At 62.0% G+C, this 20,355-nt stretch overlaps 2 protein-coding genes across 4 annotated transcripts in view; both read right to left on the reverse strand.

Annotated features, from left to right (window-relative positions):
* INPPL1 (inositol polyphosphate phosphatase like 1) overlaps nucleotides 1-17,012 on the reverse strand; it is a 31,275-nt gene extending 14,263 nt beyond the window's left edge. The window contains 13 exon segments of the mRNA XM_052671354.1: nucleotides 2,733-2,850; nucleotides 5,008-5,204; nucleotides 6,610-6,712; nucleotides 6,795-6,901; nucleotides 7,001-7,151; nucleotides 7,232-7,330; nucleotides 8,149-8,238; nucleotides 9,368-9,458; nucleotides 9,534-9,671; nucleotides 10,347-10,467; nucleotides 10,541-10,691; nucleotides 11,669-11,732; nucleotides 16,780-17,012. Of these exon segments, the coding sequence (XP_052527314.1) occupies nucleotides 2,733-2,850; nucleotides 5,008-5,204; nucleotides 6,610-6,712; nucleotides 6,795-6,901; nucleotides 7,001-7,151; nucleotides 7,232-7,330; nucleotides 8,149-8,238; nucleotides 9,368-9,458; nucleotides 9,534-9,671; nucleotides 10,347-10,467; nucleotides 10,541-10,691; nucleotides 11,669-11,732; nucleotides 16,780-16,940 (1,591 nt within the window). The 5' untranslated portion in view covers nucleotides 16,941-17,012.
* On the reverse strand, nucleotides 740-2,468 carry LOC128074968 (uncharacterized). Of its 3 annotated transcripts, none has more exons than XR_008203550.1 (3): nucleotides 1,991-2,468; nucleotides 1,063-1,741; nucleotides 740-993 (listed from the first exon to the last, which is right to left on the reverse strand). XR_008203550.1 is itself a non-coding variant. In XM_052671360.1 (3 exons), exons 1-3 carry the CDS (start codon nucleotides 2,426-2,428, stop codon nucleotides 841-843), a joined length of 1,107 nt encoding a protein of 368 aa, XP_052527320.1. In that variant the 5' UTR covers nucleotides 2,429-2,468; the 3' UTR covers nucleotides 740-840. The 3 variants fall into 3 exon arrangements, 2 of the variants coding, with proteins under 2 accessions (XP_052527320.1, XP_052527321.1); XM_052671360.1 differs by having other exon boundaries at nucleotides 740-999; nucleotides 1,232-1,741; XM_052671361.1 differs by having other exon boundaries at nucleotides 740-1,741; nucleotides 1,991-2,467.
* Nucleotides 17,013-20,355: the final 3,343 nt, after the last annotated feature.

Consider the following 20,355-nt stretch of genomic DNA (forward strand, 5'->3'; position numbering starts at 1 on the left):
GATGGCATGGGGACAGGATAGGGAGGGGATGGGGACAGGGGATGGGGACAGGGGATGGGGACAGGGGATGGGGACAGGGGATGGGGACAGGGGATGGGGACAGGGGATGGGGACAGGGGATGGGGACAGGGGATGGGGACAGGATAGGGTTAGGATGGGGACAGGGGATGGGATGGGGACAGGATAGGGATGGCATGGGAACAGGGGATGGGGACAGAGTGGGGAGGGGGACAGGAGATGGCATGGGGTCAGGGGATGGGGACAGGATAGGGATGGCATGGGGACAGGGGATGGCATGGGGACAGGGGATGGCATGGGGACAGGGGATGGCATGGGGACAGAGTGGGGACGGGATGGGGATGGGGACGGGATAGGGATGGGATGAGAACAGGGGGGATGGGAGGAGGACAGGATAGGGATGGGATGGGGACAGGGGATGGGATGGGGACAGAGAGTGGGGAAAGGACAGGGATGGGATGGGGACAGGGGACAAGATGGGATGGGGACAGGGGATGAGGACAGTTGGCAGGGGATGGGGACAGGATGGAGACAAGGAATGGGGACAACTGACAGGCGACGGGGGATGGGGACTGGATGGGGATGGGAACAGGGATGTGAACAGAAATGGGGACAGGATGGGGATAAGAATGGGACAATTGACAGGGAATGGGATGGGGACAGGGGATGGGGACAATTGACAGGAGATAGGAATGGGGAATGGGGACAAGGTGCAGGGCGGACACCACATGGATGGAAGGAAAGGGACAGAAGACGGGGACACATGATGGGGATGGGGACATGATGGGGATGGGGATGCAATGGGGCAGGAGGATGGGGACACTACAGGGATGGAAGGAAAGGGACAGAAGATGGGGATGGAGACATGATGGGGACATGATGGGGATGGGGACGCAATGGGGACGGGGATGCAATGGGGCAGGAAGATGGGGACACCACAGGGATGGAAGGACAGGGACAGAAGATGGGGACACAGTGGGGCTGGAGACATGATGGGGACATGAGGATGGGGACACCACTGAGATGGGAGAACAGGGACAGAAGATGGGGACACGATGGGGACATGATGGGGATGCAATGGGGCAGGAGGATGGGGACATCACAGGGATGGAAGGATGGGGAGAGACGATGGGGACACGATGGGGACACGATGGGGACACGATGGGGACACGATGGGGACACGATGGGGACACGATGGGGACACGATGGGGACACGATGGGGACGGGGATGCTGTGGGGCAGCAAGATGGGGACACCACATGGATGGAAAGACAGGGACAGAAGACGGGGACACGATGGGGACGGGGACATGATGGGGACATGAAGGGGATGTGGATGCCATGGGGCAGGAAGATGAGGACATCACAGGGATGGAAGGACGGGGACAGAAGATGGGGACACAATGGAGATGGGGACACGATGGGGACATGATGGGGACGGGGACGCAGTGGGGCAGGAAGATGGGGACACTACAGGGATGGAAGGACAGGGACAGAAGATGGGAATACGATGGGGACATGATGGGGATGCAATGGGGCAGGAAGATGGGGACACCACAGGGATGGAAGGATGGGGACAGAAGATGGGGATGGAGACATGATGGGGACACGATGGGGACATGATGGGGATGGGGACGCAATGGGGACGGGGATGCAATGGGGCAGGAAGATGGGGACACCACAGGAATGGAAGGACAGGGACAGAAGATGGGGACACAGTGGGGCTGGAGACATGATGGGGACATGAGGATGGGGACACCACTGAGATGGGAGAACAGGGACAGAAGATGGGGACACGATGGCGATGGTGATGCTGTGGGGCAGGAAGATGGGGACACGATGGGGACATGATGGGGATGCAATGGGGCAGGAGGATGGGGACATCACAGGGATGGAAGGATGGGGACACGATGGGGACACGATGGGGACACGATGGGGACACGATGGGGACACGATGGGGACACGATGGGGACACGATGGGGACGGGGATGCTGTGGGGCAGCAAGATGGGGACACCACATGGATGGAAAGACAGGGACAGAAGACGGGGACACGATGGGGACGGGGACATGATGGGGACATGAAGGGGATGTGGATGCCATGGGGCAGGAAGATGGGGACATCACAGGGATGGAAGGACGGGGACAGAAGATGGGGATGGAGACATGATGGGGACACAATGGGGACATGATGGGGATGGGGACGCAATGGGGACGGGGATGTAATGGGGCAGGAAGATGGGGACATGACATGGATGAAAGGACAGCGACAGAAGATGGGGACACAGTGGGGCTGGAGACATAATGGGGACATGAGGATGGGGACACCACTGAGATGGAAGGACAGGGACAGAAGATGGGGACACGATGGGGACATGATGGGGATGCAATGGGGCAGGAGGATGGGGACATCACAGGGATGGAAGGATGGGGACACGATGGGGACGCGATGGGGATGCAATGGGGCAGGAAGATGGGGACACCACATGGATGGAAGGATGGGGACAGAAGATGGGGATGGAGACATGATGGGGACATGATGGGGATGGGGACTTAATGGGGATGGGGATGCAGTGGGGCAGGAAGATGGCGACACCACAGGGATGGAAGGACAGGGACAGAAGCTGGGGACCCGACGGGGACGTGAGGATCGAGAGGAGCACGGAGAGGCGACGGGGACCCGATGGGGACCCGAGGGGCACAAAGGACGCCGCACCCAGCGTGTTGGCGATGCCGGTCTTGACGCTGGACGTGCTGACGTGGCTGATGCGGTTCTCGTGCTCCGGCTTCACCAGCACGGCCACCTTGATGTTCCACAGCGACTGCACAGCCACCTGCGCGGACGCAGCTCAGCCCCACCGGGCCGGGGGGACAGCGGCTGCACCACCCCATGGCGCCCGGCGGGGCCACGGATCCATTGGGTGCATCCACCCCACAGCACTGGGGGACGCCGTGACCAATGGATGCACCCACCCCAAGGACCCCACTATGGAGACCCCAATGGCTGCACCCACCCCATAGACCCCACTATGGTGACCCCAAAGGCTGCACCCACCCTACAGACCCCACTGTGACCCCAATGGATGCACCACCCCATAGACCCCACTGTGACCCCAATGGATGCACCCACCCCATAGACCCCACTATGGTGACCCCAAAGGCTGCACCCACCCCACAGACCCCACTGTGACCCCAATGGATGCACCCACCCCACAGACCCCACTGTGACCCCAATGGCTGCACCCACCCCATATACCTCACTGTGACCCCAATGGCTGCACCCACCCCACAGACCCCACTATAACCCCAATAGCTGCATCTACCCCATAGACACCACTGTGACCCCAATGGCTGCACCCACCCCATAGACCCCACTGTGACCCCAATGGCTGCACCCACCCCATATACCTCACTGTGACCCCAATGGCTGCACCCACCCCACAGACCCCACTATAACCCCAATAGCTGCATCTACCCCATAGACACCACTGTGGCCCCAATGGCTGCACCCACCCCATAGACCCCACTGTGACCCCAATGGATGCACCCACCATAGACCCCACTGCATGGTGATCCCAGTGGCTGCACCCACCCCACAGACCCCACTGTAACCCCAAAGGCTGCACCACCCCATAAACCCCACTACCTTTGTGTCCCCAATGAGTACACACATAGACCCCACCATGGTGACCCCAATGGCTGCACCACCCCATAGACCCCACTGCATGGTGACCCCAGTGGGTGCACCCACCCCATAGACCCCACTGTAACCCCAATGGCTGCTCCTACCCCACAGACCCCACTGTAACCCCAAAGGCTGCACCCACCCCACAGCCCCCCCATGCACGGTGACCCCAATGGCTACATCCACCCCATAGACCTCACTGTGGCCCCAGTGGCTGCACCACCCCATAGCATCCAGTGCCACCGTGACCCCAATGGCTGCACCCACCCACCCCACAGCCCCCACTGCACGGTGATCCCAATTACTGCACCACCCCATAGCATCCAGTGCCACCGTGACCCCAATGGCTGCTCCCACCCCATAGACCCCACTGTATCCCCAATGGCTGCACCCACTCCATAGAGCCCACTGTGACCCCAATGGCTGCATCCACCCCATAGCATCCAGTGCCACCGTGACCCCAATGGCTGCTCCCACCCCATAGACCCCACTGTGGCCCCAATGGCTGCTCCCACCCCATAGACCCCACTGTGGCCCCAATGGCTGCACCCACCCCATAGACCCCACTGTGACCCCACTGGCTGCACCCACCCCACAGCCCTTCCTGCCCCTGCATCCCCAATGGCTGCTCCCACCCCATAGACCCCACTGTGGCCCCAATGGCTGCACCCACCCCATAGACCCCACTGTATCCCCAATGGCTGCTCCCACCCCATAGAACCCACTGTGACCCCAATGGCCGCATCCTCCACACAGACCCCACTGTGGCCCCAATGGCTGCACCCACCCCATAGACCCCACTGTGACCACAATGTCTGCACCACCCCATAGCATCCAGTGCCACCGTGACCCCAATGGCTGCTCCCACCCCATAGACCCCACTGTGGCCCCAATGGCTGCTCCCATCCCATAGACCCCACTGTGGCCCCAATGGCTGCACCCACCCCCACAGCCCTTCCTGCCCCTGCATCCCCAATGGCTGCTCCCACCCCATAGACCCCACTGTGGCCCCAATGGCTGTACTCACCCCATAGACCCCACTATGGCCCCAAAGCCTGCACCCACCCCACAGCCCTTCCTGCCCCTGCATCCCCAATGGCTGCTCCCACCCCATAGACCCCACTGCACGGTGACCCCAGTGGCTGCACCCGCCCCACAGACCCCACTGTGACCCCACTGGCTGCACCCACCCCACAGCCCTTCCTGCCCCTGCATCCCCAATGGCTGCGCCCACCCCACAGCAGCACTTGGGGCCGAGGTTCTTCCCCCCCCGGTTTCTCCCCCCATCGCCACGTCCCGTTCGTACCGGCCGGTACTCGGTGTCGGTGAAATCCCTGAGCACGGCACGCAGGAAATCCACCCATTCCTTGTCTCCCACCGAATTCTCCTGGGTGCCAAAGACGTAGATGTCGTGCGGGATGCTGGCTGTCACCTCATCCAGCGCCTTGCCCAGCCCCTTGCACGTGAACCACGACGTGATGCTCTTGGGTGGGGGCACGCTGCCTGCGGGGAGGGCGGGGGCCACGCTCAGTATATCGAGGATACAGCGAGGATACGTGCAGGAAAAGGGCCGGGGAGGGGGGGTGACCCCAGTGGGTGCACCCACCCCATAGACCCCACTATGGTGACCCCAATGGCTGCACCACCTCATAGCATCCAGAGCCACCATGACCCCAATGGCTGCACCACCCCATAGACACCACTGTGACCCCAATGGCTGCACCCACCCCATAGACACCACTGTGACCCCAAATGGCTGCACCCACCCCATAGACACCACTGTGACCCCAATGGCTGCATCCACCCCATAGACACCACTGTGACCCGAATGGCTGCATCCACCACATAGCCCTCACTGCATCCCCAATGGCTGCACCCACCCCATAGACCCCACTGTGACCCCAAACGCTGCACCCACCCCATAGACCCCACTATGGTGACCCCAATGGCTGCACCACCCCATAGCATCCAGTGCCACCGTGACCCCAATGGCTGCACCCACCCCATAGACACCACTGTGACCCCAATGGCTGCATCCACCCCATAGCCCTCACTGCATCCCCAATGGCTGCACCCACCCCATAGACCCCACTATGGTGACCCCAATGGCTGCACCACCCCATAGACACCACTGTGATCCCAATGGCTGCATCCACCCCATAGCCCTCACTGCATCCCCAATGGCTGCACCCACCCCATAGACCCCACTGTGACCCCAAACGCTGCACCCACCCCATAGACCCCACTATGGTGACCCCAATGGCTGCACCACCTCATAGCATCCAGAGCCACCATGACCCCAATGGCTGCACCCACCCCATAGACACCACCGTGACCCCAATGGCTGCATCCACCCCATAGACCCCACTATGGTGACCTCAATGGCTGCACCACCCCATAGCATCCAGTGCCACCATGACCCCAGTGGCTGCACCCACCCCATAGCATCCAGTGCCACTGTCACTGCAATGGCTGCATCCAACCCACAGCACTTGAGGCCATGGTGACCCCAATGGTTGCACCCATCTCATAGACCCCACTATGATGACCCCAATGGCTGCACCACCCCATAGCATCCAGTGCCACTGTGATCCCAATGGCTGCACCCACCCCACAGCCCCCACTGTGACCCCAATGGCTGCACCCCCCCCATAGACCCCACTGTGATCCCAATGGCTGCACCCACCCCACAGCCCCCACTGTGACCCCAATGGCTGCACCCACCCCATAGCCCTCACTGCATCCCCAATGGCTGCACCCAGGGGGGTTTAGGGTCAGGGTTTAGGGTCAGGGTTTAGGGTCAGGGTTTAGGGTCAGGGTTTAGGGTCAGGGTTTAGGGTCAGGGTTTAGGGTCAGGGTTTAGGGTCAGGGTTTAGGGTCAGGCCTGGGCTCTGCCCCCGGCACTCACCCATGTTCCAGGTGCCGATGAAGATGGAGATCATGTCTGGCTCGTCCTGCTGCGAGTGCTTGTTCTTCATCAGCTGCAGCAGCTGGCAGAACGCCTCCCTCTTCTATAAGACGAGGGGGGCACAGCGTGAGCCTCCTGCACCCTAAAACCACGCAGCCCCCCCTTTGTGCCCCCCCAGCACCCACCCGGGCGCTGACGAACACAAAATCCTTGCGCTGCGTCCGGTCCTTTTCCTTCTCAAAGACGATGCCCAGTTTGTTCTGCACGCGCTGCGACTTGATCAGCTGCCGGACTGCGGGGGGGGGGGCAGCAATCACATCACAGCTCTTAGGGGGGCACTGAGCCCCACATCAAACCCCCCAGCCCCCTAAACCCCCCCCCCCAAGCTCACTTTTATCATAGGTGAAGGTGTTCCAGTCCTCCTGGGCGTCCCTCTGCTTCTTGAGCACCACCAGCTTGCCCCCCTCCACATCCACGCTCAGCGTGTATTTCTGCGACTTGCCGATCTTGGTCAGGTCCCCCAGGGTGACGTCCAGCTTCACCTGCAGCCACAGTTGGGATGCTGAGATGACAGGGGACGGGGGGACATCCCACGAAGGGTGGCACAAGGACGGGGACTCGCCTCGAAGGTTTGCACCGGGATGCTTTTGGCTCTGCGGGATACGGGCTGCGCCGGCACAGCCGGGCTGGCGGAACTCATCTCCTGTAGTGCTTTCAGTGCCTGGAAGGGGGCAACAAGAGGGGCTGTCACCCCCCAAACCCCACAGCCATCCTGGGAGAGGGGCTGTCACCCCCCCCCCCAAACCCCACAGCCAACCCAGGAACAATAAGAGGGGCTGTCACCCCCCTCCCAAACCCCACAGCCATCCCAGGGGCAATAAGAGGGGCTGTCACCCCCCTCCCAAACCCCACAGCCATCCCAGGGGCAATAAGAGGGGCTGTCACCCCCCCCCCAAACCCCACAGCCATCCCAGGGGCAATAAGAGGGGCTGTCACCCCCCCCCCAAACCCCACAGCCATCCCAGGGGCAATAAGAGGGGCTGTCAACCCCCCCCCAAACCCCACAGCCATCCCAGGGGCAATAAGAGGGGCTGTCAACCCCCCCCCAAACCCCACAGCCATCCCAGGGGCAATAAGAGGGGCTGTCACCCTCCCCCAAACCCCACAGCCATCCCGGGGGCAATAAGAGGGGCTGTCACCCCCCCACCCCCTAAACCCCACAGCCAACCCAGGGGCAATAAGAGGGGCTGTCACCCCCCAAACCCCACAGCCATCCCAGGGGCAATAAGAGGGGCTGTCACCCCCCCCCCAAACCCTACAGCCAACCCAGGGGCAATAAGAGGGGCTGTCACCCCCCAAACCCCACAGCCATCCCAGGGGCAATAAGAGGGGCTGTCAGCCCCCCAAACCTCACAGCCATCCCTGGAACAATAAGAGGGGCTGTCAACCCCCCCCCCCAAACCCCACAGCCATCCCAGGGGCAATACGAGGGGCTGTCACCCCCCTCCAAACCCCACAGCCATCCCCTGCAGTGCTCACCTTCTTCTCGATGCTGGAGAGGAAATCCTTCAGCACAGACAGTTTCAGCACCAGGCTCTCCAGTTCCTGCTCCCCGCTCTGCGGCGCCGTCTGCAAACCACCCCCCCCCCCCAATTAACGAGATTAACGAGCCCTGAGCATCCCAGGCTCGCATCCCAAAACTCCACATCCAGCCCTGAGCATCCCAGGCTCACACCCCAAAGCTCCACATCCAGCCCTGAGCATCCCAGGCTCGCACCCCAAAGCTCCACATCCAGCCCTGAGCATCCCAGGCTCACACCCTAAAGCTCCACATCCAGCCCTGAGCATCCCAGGCTCGCATCTCAAAGCTCCACATCCAGCCCTGAGCATCCCAGGCTCACACCCCAAAGCTCCACATCCAGCCCTGAGCATCCCAGGCTCACATCCCAAAGCTCCACATCCAGCCCTGAGCATCCCAGGCTCACATCCCAAAGCTCCACATCCAGCCCTGAGCATCCCAGGCTCACACCCCAAAGCTCCACATCCAGCCCTGAGCACCCCAGGCTCGCATCCCAAAGCTCCACATCCAGCCCTGAGCATCCCAGGATCGCATCCCAAAGCTCCACATCCAGCCCTGAGCATCCCAGGCTCACATCCCAAAGCTCCACATCCAGCCCTGAGCATCCCAGGCTCACATCCCAAAGCTCCACATCCAGCCCTGAGCATCCCAGGCTCGCACCCTAAAGCTCCACATCCAGCCCTGAGCACCCCAGGCTCACACCCCAAAGCTCCACATCCAGCCCTGAGCATCCCAGGCTCACACCCTAAAGCTCCACATCCAGCCCTGAGCACCCCAGGCTCGCACCCCAAAGCTCCACATCCAGCCCTGAGCACCCCAGGCTCACACCCTAAAGCTCCACATCCAGCTCTGAGCACCCCAGGCTCACATCCCAAAGCTCCACATCCAGCCCTGAGCATCCCAGGCTCGCACCCTAAAGCTCCACATCCAGCCCTGAGCATCCCAGGCTCACACCCCAAAGCTCCACATCCAGCCCTGAGCATCCCAGGCTCGCACCCTAAAGCTCCACATCCAGCCCTGAGCACCCCAGGCTCGCACCCTAAAGCTCCACATCCAGCCCTGAGCATCCCAGGCTCGCACCCCAAAGCCCTCACACTCGGTCCATCCCCACACACCCCCTATAATAGGAATGCTGCCTGCCCCACTGAGACACCGATGCTCTGCCCCCAAACCCTTCACCTGCTGGAGGATCTTGGACACCATGGGGGAACTCTGCTGGTCGAACACCTTGGACAGGATCTCCAGCCCTGCCAGCACCTTGTCCACCTCACTGCAGGGCGAGGGCAAAGCATCAGCAGGTCGGCATCCATTCACCCATCCATCCACCCATCCACACCACGCTCACCTGTGCAGCCGCTTGCAGGAGGTGACGAGGGTCCTGTGGAGGTGGGGCAGGCTGCTGGCCCCAGCTTTCACAGCCTCCAGGTCCAGTGCGTAGCTGCCCTTCAGGTACTCGTGGGAGATGCTGGCCAGGCCGTTGGTGCTGCAGAGGGATGGGGGGTGAGGGATGCGATGGGGGTGCAGGGATGCGGTGGGGATGCAGGGAGGATGCAGGGATGGGACGGGGATGCGGTGGGGATGCGGTGGGGATGCGGTGGGGATGCGGTGGGGATGCGGTGGGGATGCGGTGGGGATGCGGTGGGGATGCGGTGGGGATGGGGATGAAGGGATGTGGCGGGGAAGAAGGGATGCGACGGGGGTGCAGTGGGGATGCAGGGATGGGATGGGGGTGCAGTGATGCGGTGGGGATGCAGCGGGGGTGCAGGGGTGCGACGGAGATGCAGGGATGCAGTGGGGATGCAGGGATGCGACAGGGTGCAGGGATGCAGGGATGGGATGGGGGTGCAGTGATGTGGTGGGGACGCGACGGGGGTGCAGGGATGCGACAGGGGTTTGGTGGGGATGCAGGGGTGCAATGGGGATGCAGGGATGTGATGGGGATGAGGCAGGGATGCGGTGGGGATGCAGGGATGCGACGGGGGTTTGGTGGGGATGCAGGGGTGCAATGGGGATGCAGGGATGTGATGGGGACGAGGTAGGGATGCGGTGGGGATGCAGGGATGCGACGGGGGTGCAATGGGGGTGCAGGGATGCAGTGGGGGTGCAGGGATGCGACGGGGCCATGGGGATACGTGAGGGATGCGGCGACGATCCTCACCTCTCTGCTGCCCCATCGGCCGCTGCCGGCCCTGGGCTGCTGGGGCTGAGCCCCACGGAAGACCCTGAGAAGCTGCTGGTGCTGGAGCGTGGGGGGAGAGGAGGCTTCTCATCCTCGCCATCTGCAAGGCAGCGGGGTTGGGCATCACGGCGCCACGCTGATCCCCCCCACGGGGAGAGCTGGCAGCCACCTACCTGAGTAATCCCTGTCCTCTGCGCCCTCCTTCTCCTTCTCCCTCTCGACTGGGAAGAGCAGGGTGCACACCAGCCCTTGGTTGGGCTGCAGGTACAGCGAGATCAGCTCGCTCAGCGTCTTGAAGCGCCTCACCTGCACTCCCTGCGACGTCTGCAAGGGATGGGGGGGGACACGGCTGTCACCTCCCTGCCAGGGAGCACGGGACAGCTGGCACAGCGTGGCGAGCGCACAGCTGGCACCCGGCCGCCAACCACCCCGCTGCCTCCTCCTCCCCGCCAGCGCCGGCTCTTTCCTGTCTGCACTCAGCACAAAGGGGCTTCTGTTGCTCTCAAAACACCCGGCGGAGCAGCGGCCAGCAGCAGCGGCGGCTCGTGGCCACGCTCACGGCGTGGGGACAACCCAGGATCCATCCACCGCTCCACAACGCTGCTCTGTGGGTCCTTGGTTCTCCCGGAGCCGTGGCCGTGGGGTGGCCCTCAGTGTCCCCAAGGTGGGGATGGGGGGGGACCGTGCTGCTCAGATCCTTCTGGAGCGGTGGGCATGGGGTGTCCCCAAGTGGGGATGGGGTGGCCGTGCTGCCCAGAACCCACAGAGCAGTGGATGTGGGGTGTCCCCAAGTGGGGATGGGGTTCCCAAGCTGCCCAGAACCCACAGAGCAGTGGATGTGGGGTGTCCCCAAGTGGGGATGGGGTTCCCAAGCTGCCCAGACCCCACAGAGCAGTGGATGTGGGGTGTCCCCAGGTGAGGATGGGGTGGCCACGCTGCCCAGACCCTGCAGAGCAGTGGCCATGGGGTGTCCCCAGGGTGAAGATGGGGTGGCCACGCTGCCCAGACCCCCAGAGCACTGGATGTGGGGTGTCCCCAAGTGGGAATGGGGTTCCCAAGCTGCCCAGACCCCGCAGAGCAGTGGCCATGGGATGTCCCCAGGGTGGGGATGGGGTGGCCATGCTGCCCAGACCCCCAGAGCATTGGATGTGGGGTGTCCCCAGGGTGGGGATGGGGTTCCCAAACCGCCCAGACCCCCCAGAGCAGTGACCATGGGGTGTCCCAGGGTGAAGATGGGGTGGCCACGCTGCCCAGACCCCCCCCTGAAGTGGCGGCCACGAGGTGCCCCCAGCTGTCCCCACCTGCACTGCCAAGAAATCCTCCTCGTCAGGCAGGATGCGGTAGGTGTGGACGTGCTTCTGGAACCTGCAGGGGGACAAGCACACGGATGGCCACCTCCCCACGTCACCAACCCCCCACTGCTGGTCAGATCAGGGCACCCCACGCTATAGGCACCCCGTGCCTGCACCAGCACCGTGCGTGCAACGAGCTGCCCGGTCTCAGCCCCGCTCCCAAGGCACGGCTGCCCCACGCCTCCCCAGCCCTGCAGTCCCCAGGCAGGGAGCTGGAGGCTGCTGGCAGCCGAGCTGCCAGGAAGCAATTTGTTTTCCAATGGAAGCATGCAGGAACCAGGGATGTGATCTCGGAGCAGGGGGTGACGGGTGGCGTTGAGAGATGCGGCACCGGTGACATCGGGACCCCCCCTCCTCCCCAGGGTCCTGCCCACAGGCTGTGGGTCGCTTTAGCTCCCCGTGTCCTCGGTGTCACTCGGTGTCACCCTGTGCCACAAGGGCTGTGACAGCAGCCACCACCGCCCGCCCGTCCCACGCTCCCGGAAGGAAAGCTAAAAATATGGCTGGCACTGAAATATGGCACTAAAATAAATCCCATAGGGACGGGGAGGATGGGGACAGCCGGGACCTACGAGGAGGAGTGAGGCCACCCCAAGGGCTGGTGGGCAGGACACCGAACCGCAGCCACGGGGTGCAAAGGGGTCGCAGAGGTGACTGCCACCGTGCCAAGACACAGCTTGGCCACTGTGCCCCCCATGTGCCGTTGTCCCCATAGCCGTGCCCCTGTGACACCCGCGGGCTGAGTTAAGGGGGTTTGGGATCACGGGGTGCCCCCCACCCCTGTGTTTCCCTTCCTCAGTTCACAGGGGTGCTTGCAGACCCTCTTAGGGGTTCGTGGGGAGGACGCCATGGGGTGGGAGGGGATCTGTGTGGGTCTGGGGGGGTTCAGCAGGTCAGAGGGGGCCTTAGGGGGGGAGGGGGGAACGTGGGGAAGCCCAAAGTGGGGATAGGGAGGGATGGTGGGGGGTAAAGAGGGATCCCCCCTATTGGGGGGGATCATGAGGGTCTCTATGGGGAGCTCGAAATCACAGACAATGAAAGGAACCCAAATGTGGGGGGGGAAGGGGCACAGTGAGCCCCAAAATGAGGAAGGGGCAAAGACGGAGCATGGGGTACCCCAAAAGAACGGGACAAAGAGGGGTTACAGGAGGAGCCCAAACTGGGGGGGGGGGCTCCATGGGAGGGGAGGAGAGACAGAGGGGAACGCCAGCACTGGGGAACCCTGGGGGGGTGGGAGGCAAGGGGGAGAGGAGGGGTCCACCCTATAGAAAAAGCTGCCATTTGAGCACCACGATGCCCCCCCCAGCCTGCTAATTACATCGTTAATCACCAAACATGGGGGTCAGGCTCGGTCCCTGCCACCCCACAGCAGCCAATGCAGCCCCCCCCCCCCCCCCCCCAGTGCCACCGTGGCTGCTGGCCGTCCCCAAAAGCCAACAGCTGTGGCCAGGGAGGGAGGGGGGGGGAAGGGGACAGGAAGCGGTGCTGTGGGATCCCATGTTGTTCCCCTTCCTCCTCCTCCTCCTCCTCCCCATAGCACTATTTTAAGGCTGCAGCCCGCAGCCTGAGGGGGGGCACGGCCATGGGGGGCAATGGGGGGAGGCATGGGAGACCACGGCCCCAGTGACAGCCATGGGGACACTGTGACCCCATTGACAGCCAGAGGGAAACCATGGCCCCACTGCCAGCCATGGGGACATCATAACCCCACTGATAGCCATGGGGACACTGACCCCACTGACAGCCATAGGGACATCATAGCCCCAGTGACAACCATGGGGACGCTGTGACCCCACTGCCAGCTGTGGGGACAACGTGGCCCCACAATGACAACCATGGGGACATCACAGCCCCAATGACAGCCATGGGGACGCTGTGACCCCACTGCCAGCCATGGGGACAAGGTGGCCCCACACTGACAACCATGGGGACATCACAGCCCCACTGATGGCCATGGGGACACTGCGATCCTATTGATATCCATGGGGGCACTGTGACCCCACTGACAAGCCATGGGGACATCACAGCCCCATTGACAGCTATGGGGACATCATAACCCCACTAATGGCCATAGGGTCACTGTGCCCCTCTGACAAATGTGGGGACACTGTGATCCTACTGACAGCCATAGGGACATCACAGCCCCACTGACAGCTACGGGGACATCGTAACCCCAGTGATGGCCATAGGTACGCTGTGACCCCACTGACAGCCATGGGGACATCATAACCCCACTGAAATCCATGGGGACATCGCAGCCCCACTGCCAGCCCTACAGGAGCTTCCAGCCACACATTTGGGGCACAGTGGTCCCATTTCCCCCCCCCTCCCCCCCCCCCAATGTGACACCAGCAGTCAGAAGCCACCCGGGAGCAGGACTGGGGTGACGCGGATAGGAAAACAACCCCATAACCCCATAGGGGGTAAAGGGGGGGGTGGGGGGGACACACCGGGGTTGTGCCACCGAGGTGAGTGCACAGCACAGCCCCAGGGCCAGGCCGAGCCTGTTCTCCCTCATTAGCCTAACGAGCAGCCTGGGGAGCAAATGAGGCTCCTTTCAAGTTGCCCTCATTGCCACGTGGCATCGCCAGCCCCAAAACCGCAGCCAGGAGCTGGGCTGTGCAACCCCCCCCCCCCCATACCCACAAGCTCTGTTGACCCCCTCACCCCCCACCGCTGCTGCTTCCAGTCCCCATTCCCCTTGTCCCCCCCCCTCAATTCAATGCCCCCCACTGCCATTCTCCCCCCCCAGTTCCCAATGGCCCCCACTGCCATCCTTACCCCCACCCAAGTCCCACTGACCCCCTATTTTCCCATCCCCCCCCCCCCCCAAACCCCATTTCCCCCTTCCAACCCCTCCATGTTCCCCAATAAACCCCCCCCATGGCCCCCTTCTCATCCCAATGCCATTTCCCTGCTTCCCCATATAGCCCCCCTACACCCCATCATACAGCCCCCCAAATACCCCCCCACACCCCCATATCCCCCTCTACACTCCCCATACCTCCCATACCCCCTACACCCCCCCATACCCCCATACTCCCCACACCCCCCCTATATACACCCTCATACACCCCCCATATCCCCCATACCACCCCCTGTACCCCCCATACACCCCCCTACACACACCCCATACACCCCCCATTCCTCCCATACACCCCCATATACCCCCCCATATCTCCCATACACCCCCCAAACACCCCCATAGATCCCCATACACCCCTCATACCTCCCCCTACACCCCCATACCCCCCCCTACACCCCCCATACCCCCCCTACACCCCGCATATTCCCCATACCACCCCATACCCCCTTCATACACCTCCCATACACCCCCCAAATAGCCCCTATACCTCCCCTCCCCCCCATACCTCCACATACACCCCCCATATACCCCCCATATCCCCCCATACATACACCCCCTACACACTCACCATACCCCTCCCATACACCCTCCATACCCCCCATACACCCCTCCAGACCCCCTATACACCCCCAAGCCCCCCCAAATGCCCCCTATTCTACCCATACACCCCCCATGCCCCCCGTAGACCCCTCCATAGACCCCCGGTACCCCCCCATACCCATGCCATACCCCTCTATACCTCCCCCCACACCCCTCATACACCCCCCATATATCCTCCTACTCCCCCCATTCCTCCCTATACCCCCCCTAAACCCCTCCTACACCCCCCATATCTCTCTCATAGCCCCCTCCATACCCCCCATACATCTCTATAGCCCTCCATACATACACCCCTATACCCACCTCCACCCCCCAAACCTCCCCATATACCCCCCCATACCTCACCATATACCCTCCTATCCCCCCCATTCCTCCCCATACACCCCCCATACGTCCCCCATACACTCCCATAGATCCCCCTACCCCCCTATTCGTCCCCAAAGCCCCCCATACGCCCCCCGTACCCCCACATATACCCCCTATACCCCTCAAACCCCTCACACACCTCCCATACTCCCCCATATATTCTGAACTCCCCCATACACCCCCCATATATCCCCCATACACCCTCATTTAACCCTCATACAGCCCCATACCCTCCCTACCCTCCTCATTCCTCCCCGTACCCCCATAAACCCCCATAACCCCCATATACCCCCCGCACCTCCCCCATAAACCCCCCATACAGCCCCATATACCTCCAATACCTCCCCATATACTCCCATATCTCCCCCTACCCCCCCCATTCCTCCCCATATCTCCCCATACACCCCCCATACAGCCCCATACACCCCCCATATCTCCCCCTACCCCCCCATTCCTCCCCATACCCCCCATACACCCCCCATACTGCTCCATACATCCCCCATACCTCCCCATACACTTCCATATCTCCCCCTACCCCCCTCATTCCTCTCCATACCCCCATAAACTCCCATAACTCCCCATATCTCCCCCATATACCCCCCATACCTCCCCCACACACCCCCATATCTCCCCCTACCCCCATATCTCCCCATACAGCCCCCATACTCCCCCATACAGCCCCATATACCCCCATACCTCCCCATACGCTCCCATATCTCCCCCTACCCCCCTCATTCCTCCCCATACCCCCATAAATCCCCATACCCCCCCATACACCCCCCATACAGCCCCATACATTCCCATATCTCCCCCTACCCCCCCATTCTTCCCCATACCGCCATACCTCCCCATACACCCCCCCTAAACCCCCCATACGCTCCCATATCTCCCCCTACCCCCCTCATTCCTCCCCATACCCCCATAAACCCCCATACCCCCCCATACACCCCCCGTACCTCCCCCATACACCCCCCCATACAGCCCCATACACCCCCCCCACCTTCCCATACATTCCCATATCTCCCCCTACCCCCCCATTCTTCCCCATACCGCCATACCCCCCCACACACCCCCCAAACCCCCCATACGCTCCCATATCTCCCCCTACCCCCCATTCCTCCCCATACACCCCCATATACCCCCGCCATACACACCCGCCATGCCCCCCCCAAACCCCCCATACCCCCCAATTCCTCCCCCCCCCCTTCCCCCCCAGCCCCGCACTCACAGCAGACACAACGCATAGGCCCCAGGCACGCTCTCGCTGTCCCGCACCAGGAAGCCTCCGTCCCTCCCCGCCCTCGCCAGCAGTTCCTCGGCGGCCGCCCGGCTCAGATCGCGGTGATACCAAGGAGGCGCGGACCCCCCCGGACCCCCCGCGCCCGCCATGCTGCGGGATGGGCGTGCGGTGCGGCGCGGGGCGGGGAGACGGAGAGCGGGAGGGGGTTGGGGTTGGGGTTGAAGGGGGGGGGGAGGAAGGGGGGAAGAGAGGAGGGGGGGTCCGGGCGGCCCCGGGCAAAGGGCGAGGGGCGGAGCGCGGCGGGGCGGGGCGGAACGGAACGGCGGGGGACGGGACGGAACGGAACGGAACGGAACGGCCGCGTGTGGGGCGGCACGGAGCTGCGGGGCGTGGAGCGGCTCGGCACGGGACGGAATGGAGCGGCTCGGAACAGCACGGCTCCGTATGGGATGGAGCGGCTCGGCACGGCTCCGTATGGGATGGCTCAGCTCAGCTCGGCATGGATCGGCTCAGCCTGGCACAGCTCAGCTCCGCATGGAATGGCTCAGCTCGGCACAGTTATGGAATGGCTCAGCTTGGCATAGCACAGCTCAGCACGGAATGGCTCAGCATGGAATGGTTCAGCTTGGCACAGCTCAGCATGGCACGGCTCAGCCTGGCACAGTTATGGAATGGTTCAGCCTGGCACAGTTATGGCATGGCTCAGCTCGGCTCAGCTCAGCTCAGCTCTGCACAGCTCAGTGTGGAATGGCCCAGCTCAGCACAGCACAGCTCAGCATGGAATGGCTCAGACTGGCTCAGCATGGCTCAGCTCAGTTTAGCATGGCATAGCTCAGCACAGCACAGCTCAGCATGGCTCAGCTCAGCTCAGCATGGCTCAGCTCAGCTCAGCATGGCACGGCTCAGCCTGGCACAGTTATGGGATGGCTCAGCTTGGCACAGTTATGGAATGGTTCAGCTTGGCATAGCACAGAGCAGCATGGAATGGCTCAGCTCGGCTCAGCGTGGCTCGGTATGGCATGGCTCAGCTCGGCTCAGCTCGGCTCCACACAGCTCAGTGTGGAATGGCCCAGCTCAGCACAGCACAGCTCAGCATGGAATGGCTCAGACTGGCTCAGCATGGCTCAGCTCAGTTTAGCATGGCATAGCTCAGCACAGCACAGCTCAGCATGGCTCAGCTCAGCTCAGCATGGCTCAGACTGGCTCAGCATGGCTCAGCATGGCTCAGCTCAGCATGGCATGGCACGGCTCAGCACAGCTCAGCTCAGCATGGAATGGCTCAGTTTGGCTCAGCGTGGCTCAGCTCAGCATGGCGCAGCTCAGCACAGCACAGCTCAGCTAAGCATGGCTCAGACTGGCTCAACATGGCTCAGCTCAGTATGGCATGGCTCAGTTTGGCTCAGCATGGCTCAGTTTGGCTCAGCACGGCTCAGCTCAGCACAGCACAGCTCAGCACCGTTCAGCACAGCACACGTTGGCCTGGTCCAGCCAGGTCCGTGCCGGCCCATTCAGACACGTGGTTTAACGCAGCACAGCTCCGCACGGCACCCTTTGGCACAGCTTTAGCATGTGAGCCTTTAGGATGTAGGTTGGGACCCATGGGGACCTGAGGTGTGACCCCTGGGCAACCAATGGGCTGTAGGATGTGACCCATGGAGACCATAGGATCACAGAATCACCCGGGTTGGAAGGGACCTCAAGGATCACGCAGTTCCAACCCCCCTGCCCAGCAGGGCCACCAAACATCCACATTCAGATCAGGTTGCCCAGGACCCCGTCCAACCTGGCCTTGAACACGGCCAAGGACGGGGCATCACAACCTCCCTGGGCAGCCCGTTCCAGGGCCTGACCACTTTCCTTGTGAAGAACTTCCCCCTAACATCCAACCTCAATCTTCCCTCCCTCAACTTGGATCCATTTCCCCTAGTCCTGCTGTTGTCAGCCCTTCTGAAGAGTTTACTCCCCTCCTGGCTGTAGGTTCCCTTCAGGTATCGATAGGCTGCCATGAGGTCACCCCGCAGCTTCTCTTCTCCAGGCTGAACGAGCCCAACTCCCTCAGCCTGTCCTCATAGGGGAGGTGCTCCAGCCCCCTGCTCATCTCAGTCGCCCTCCTCTGGACCCTTTCCAAGATCTCAATGTCTTTCTTGTACTGAGGGCTCCACACCTGGACACAGGACTCCAGATGGGGCCTCACAAGAGCCGAGTAGAGAGGGACAATCACCTCCCTGTCCCTGCTGACCACCCCTCTGCTGATGGAGCCCAGGATCCCATTTGCCTTTTGAGCTGCCAGAGCGCACTGCTGGCTCATGTTCAGTCTCTCGTCCATCAGGACCCCCAGGTCCTTCTCTGCCGAGCTGCTCTCAAGGCCCACTCCTCCCAGCCTGTACGGGTGCCTGGGGTTCTTCCGGCCCAAATGCAAAACCTTGCACTTTGCCGTGTTGAACCTCATTAGGTTCACCCGAGCCCAGCCCTCCAGCCTGTCGAGGTCCCTCTGAATGGCATCCCTTCCTTCCACCCTATCAACCGCACCACTCAGCTTGGTGTCGTCAGCAAATTGCTGAGGGTGCACTCAATTCCCTCATCGATGTCATTAATAAAGATGTTAAAGAGCACCGGTCCCAACACAGTCTCCTGGGGGACACCACTTGTTACCGGCCTCCACCTGGACACAGAGCCATTGACCACCACCCTCTGTCTGCGGCCTTGCAACCAATTGCTCATCCATCGGGTCGTCCACCCATCAAATCCACTTCCCTCCAATTTGGAGATGAGGATGTGGTGGGGGACCATGTCAAAGGTCCAGGTAAATGACATCGGTCGCCTTCCCTTCGTCCACCAATGCCGTCACTCCATCATAGAAGGCCACAAGATTAGTCAGGCATGACCTTGATGTGGGATGTGGGATGTGACCCATGGAGACCCATTGGGTGTAGGATATGGCTCATAGTGACCCATAGAGTGTGACCCATTGGGCTGTAGGATGTGACCCATGGGGACCCACAGGTTGTGACCCATTGGGGTGTAGGATGTGACCCATGGGGACCCACAGGTTGTGACCCATTGGGGTGTAGGATGTGACCCGTAGAGACCCATAGGGCTGTAGGATGTGACCCATGGAGACCCATTGGGATGTAGGATGTGACCCACGGAGACCCATAGGATGTGACCCATTGGGTGTAGAATATGACCCAGGGAGACCCATTGGGGTGTGGGATGTGACCCATGGGGACCCATTGGGTGTAGAATATGGCTCATGGTGACCCATAGAGTGACCTATTGGGCTGTAGGATGTGCCCCATGGTGACCTATAGGGGGTGACCCATAGGGCTGTAAGATGTGACCCACGGAGACCCATAGGGCTGTAGGATGTGCCCCATGGTGACCTATAGGGGGTGACCCATAGGGCTGTAAGATGTGACCCATGGAGACCCCTAGGGCTGTAGGATGTGCCCCATGGTGACCCATTGGGGTGTGGGATGTGACCCACGGAGACCCATAGGGTGTGACCCATTGGGCTGTAGGATGTGACCCATGGAGACCCATAGGGCTGTAGGATGTGCCCCA

This window comes from Tympanuchus pallidicinctus, unplaced genomic scaffold (genome assembly GCF_026119805.1).
Source record: "Tympanuchus pallidicinctus isolate F22 unplaced genomic scaffold, pur_lepc_1.0 scaffold11, whole genome shotgun sequence".
NCBI lineage: Eukaryota > Metazoa > Chordata > Aves > Galliformes > Phasianidae > Tympanuchus > Tympanuchus pallidicinctus.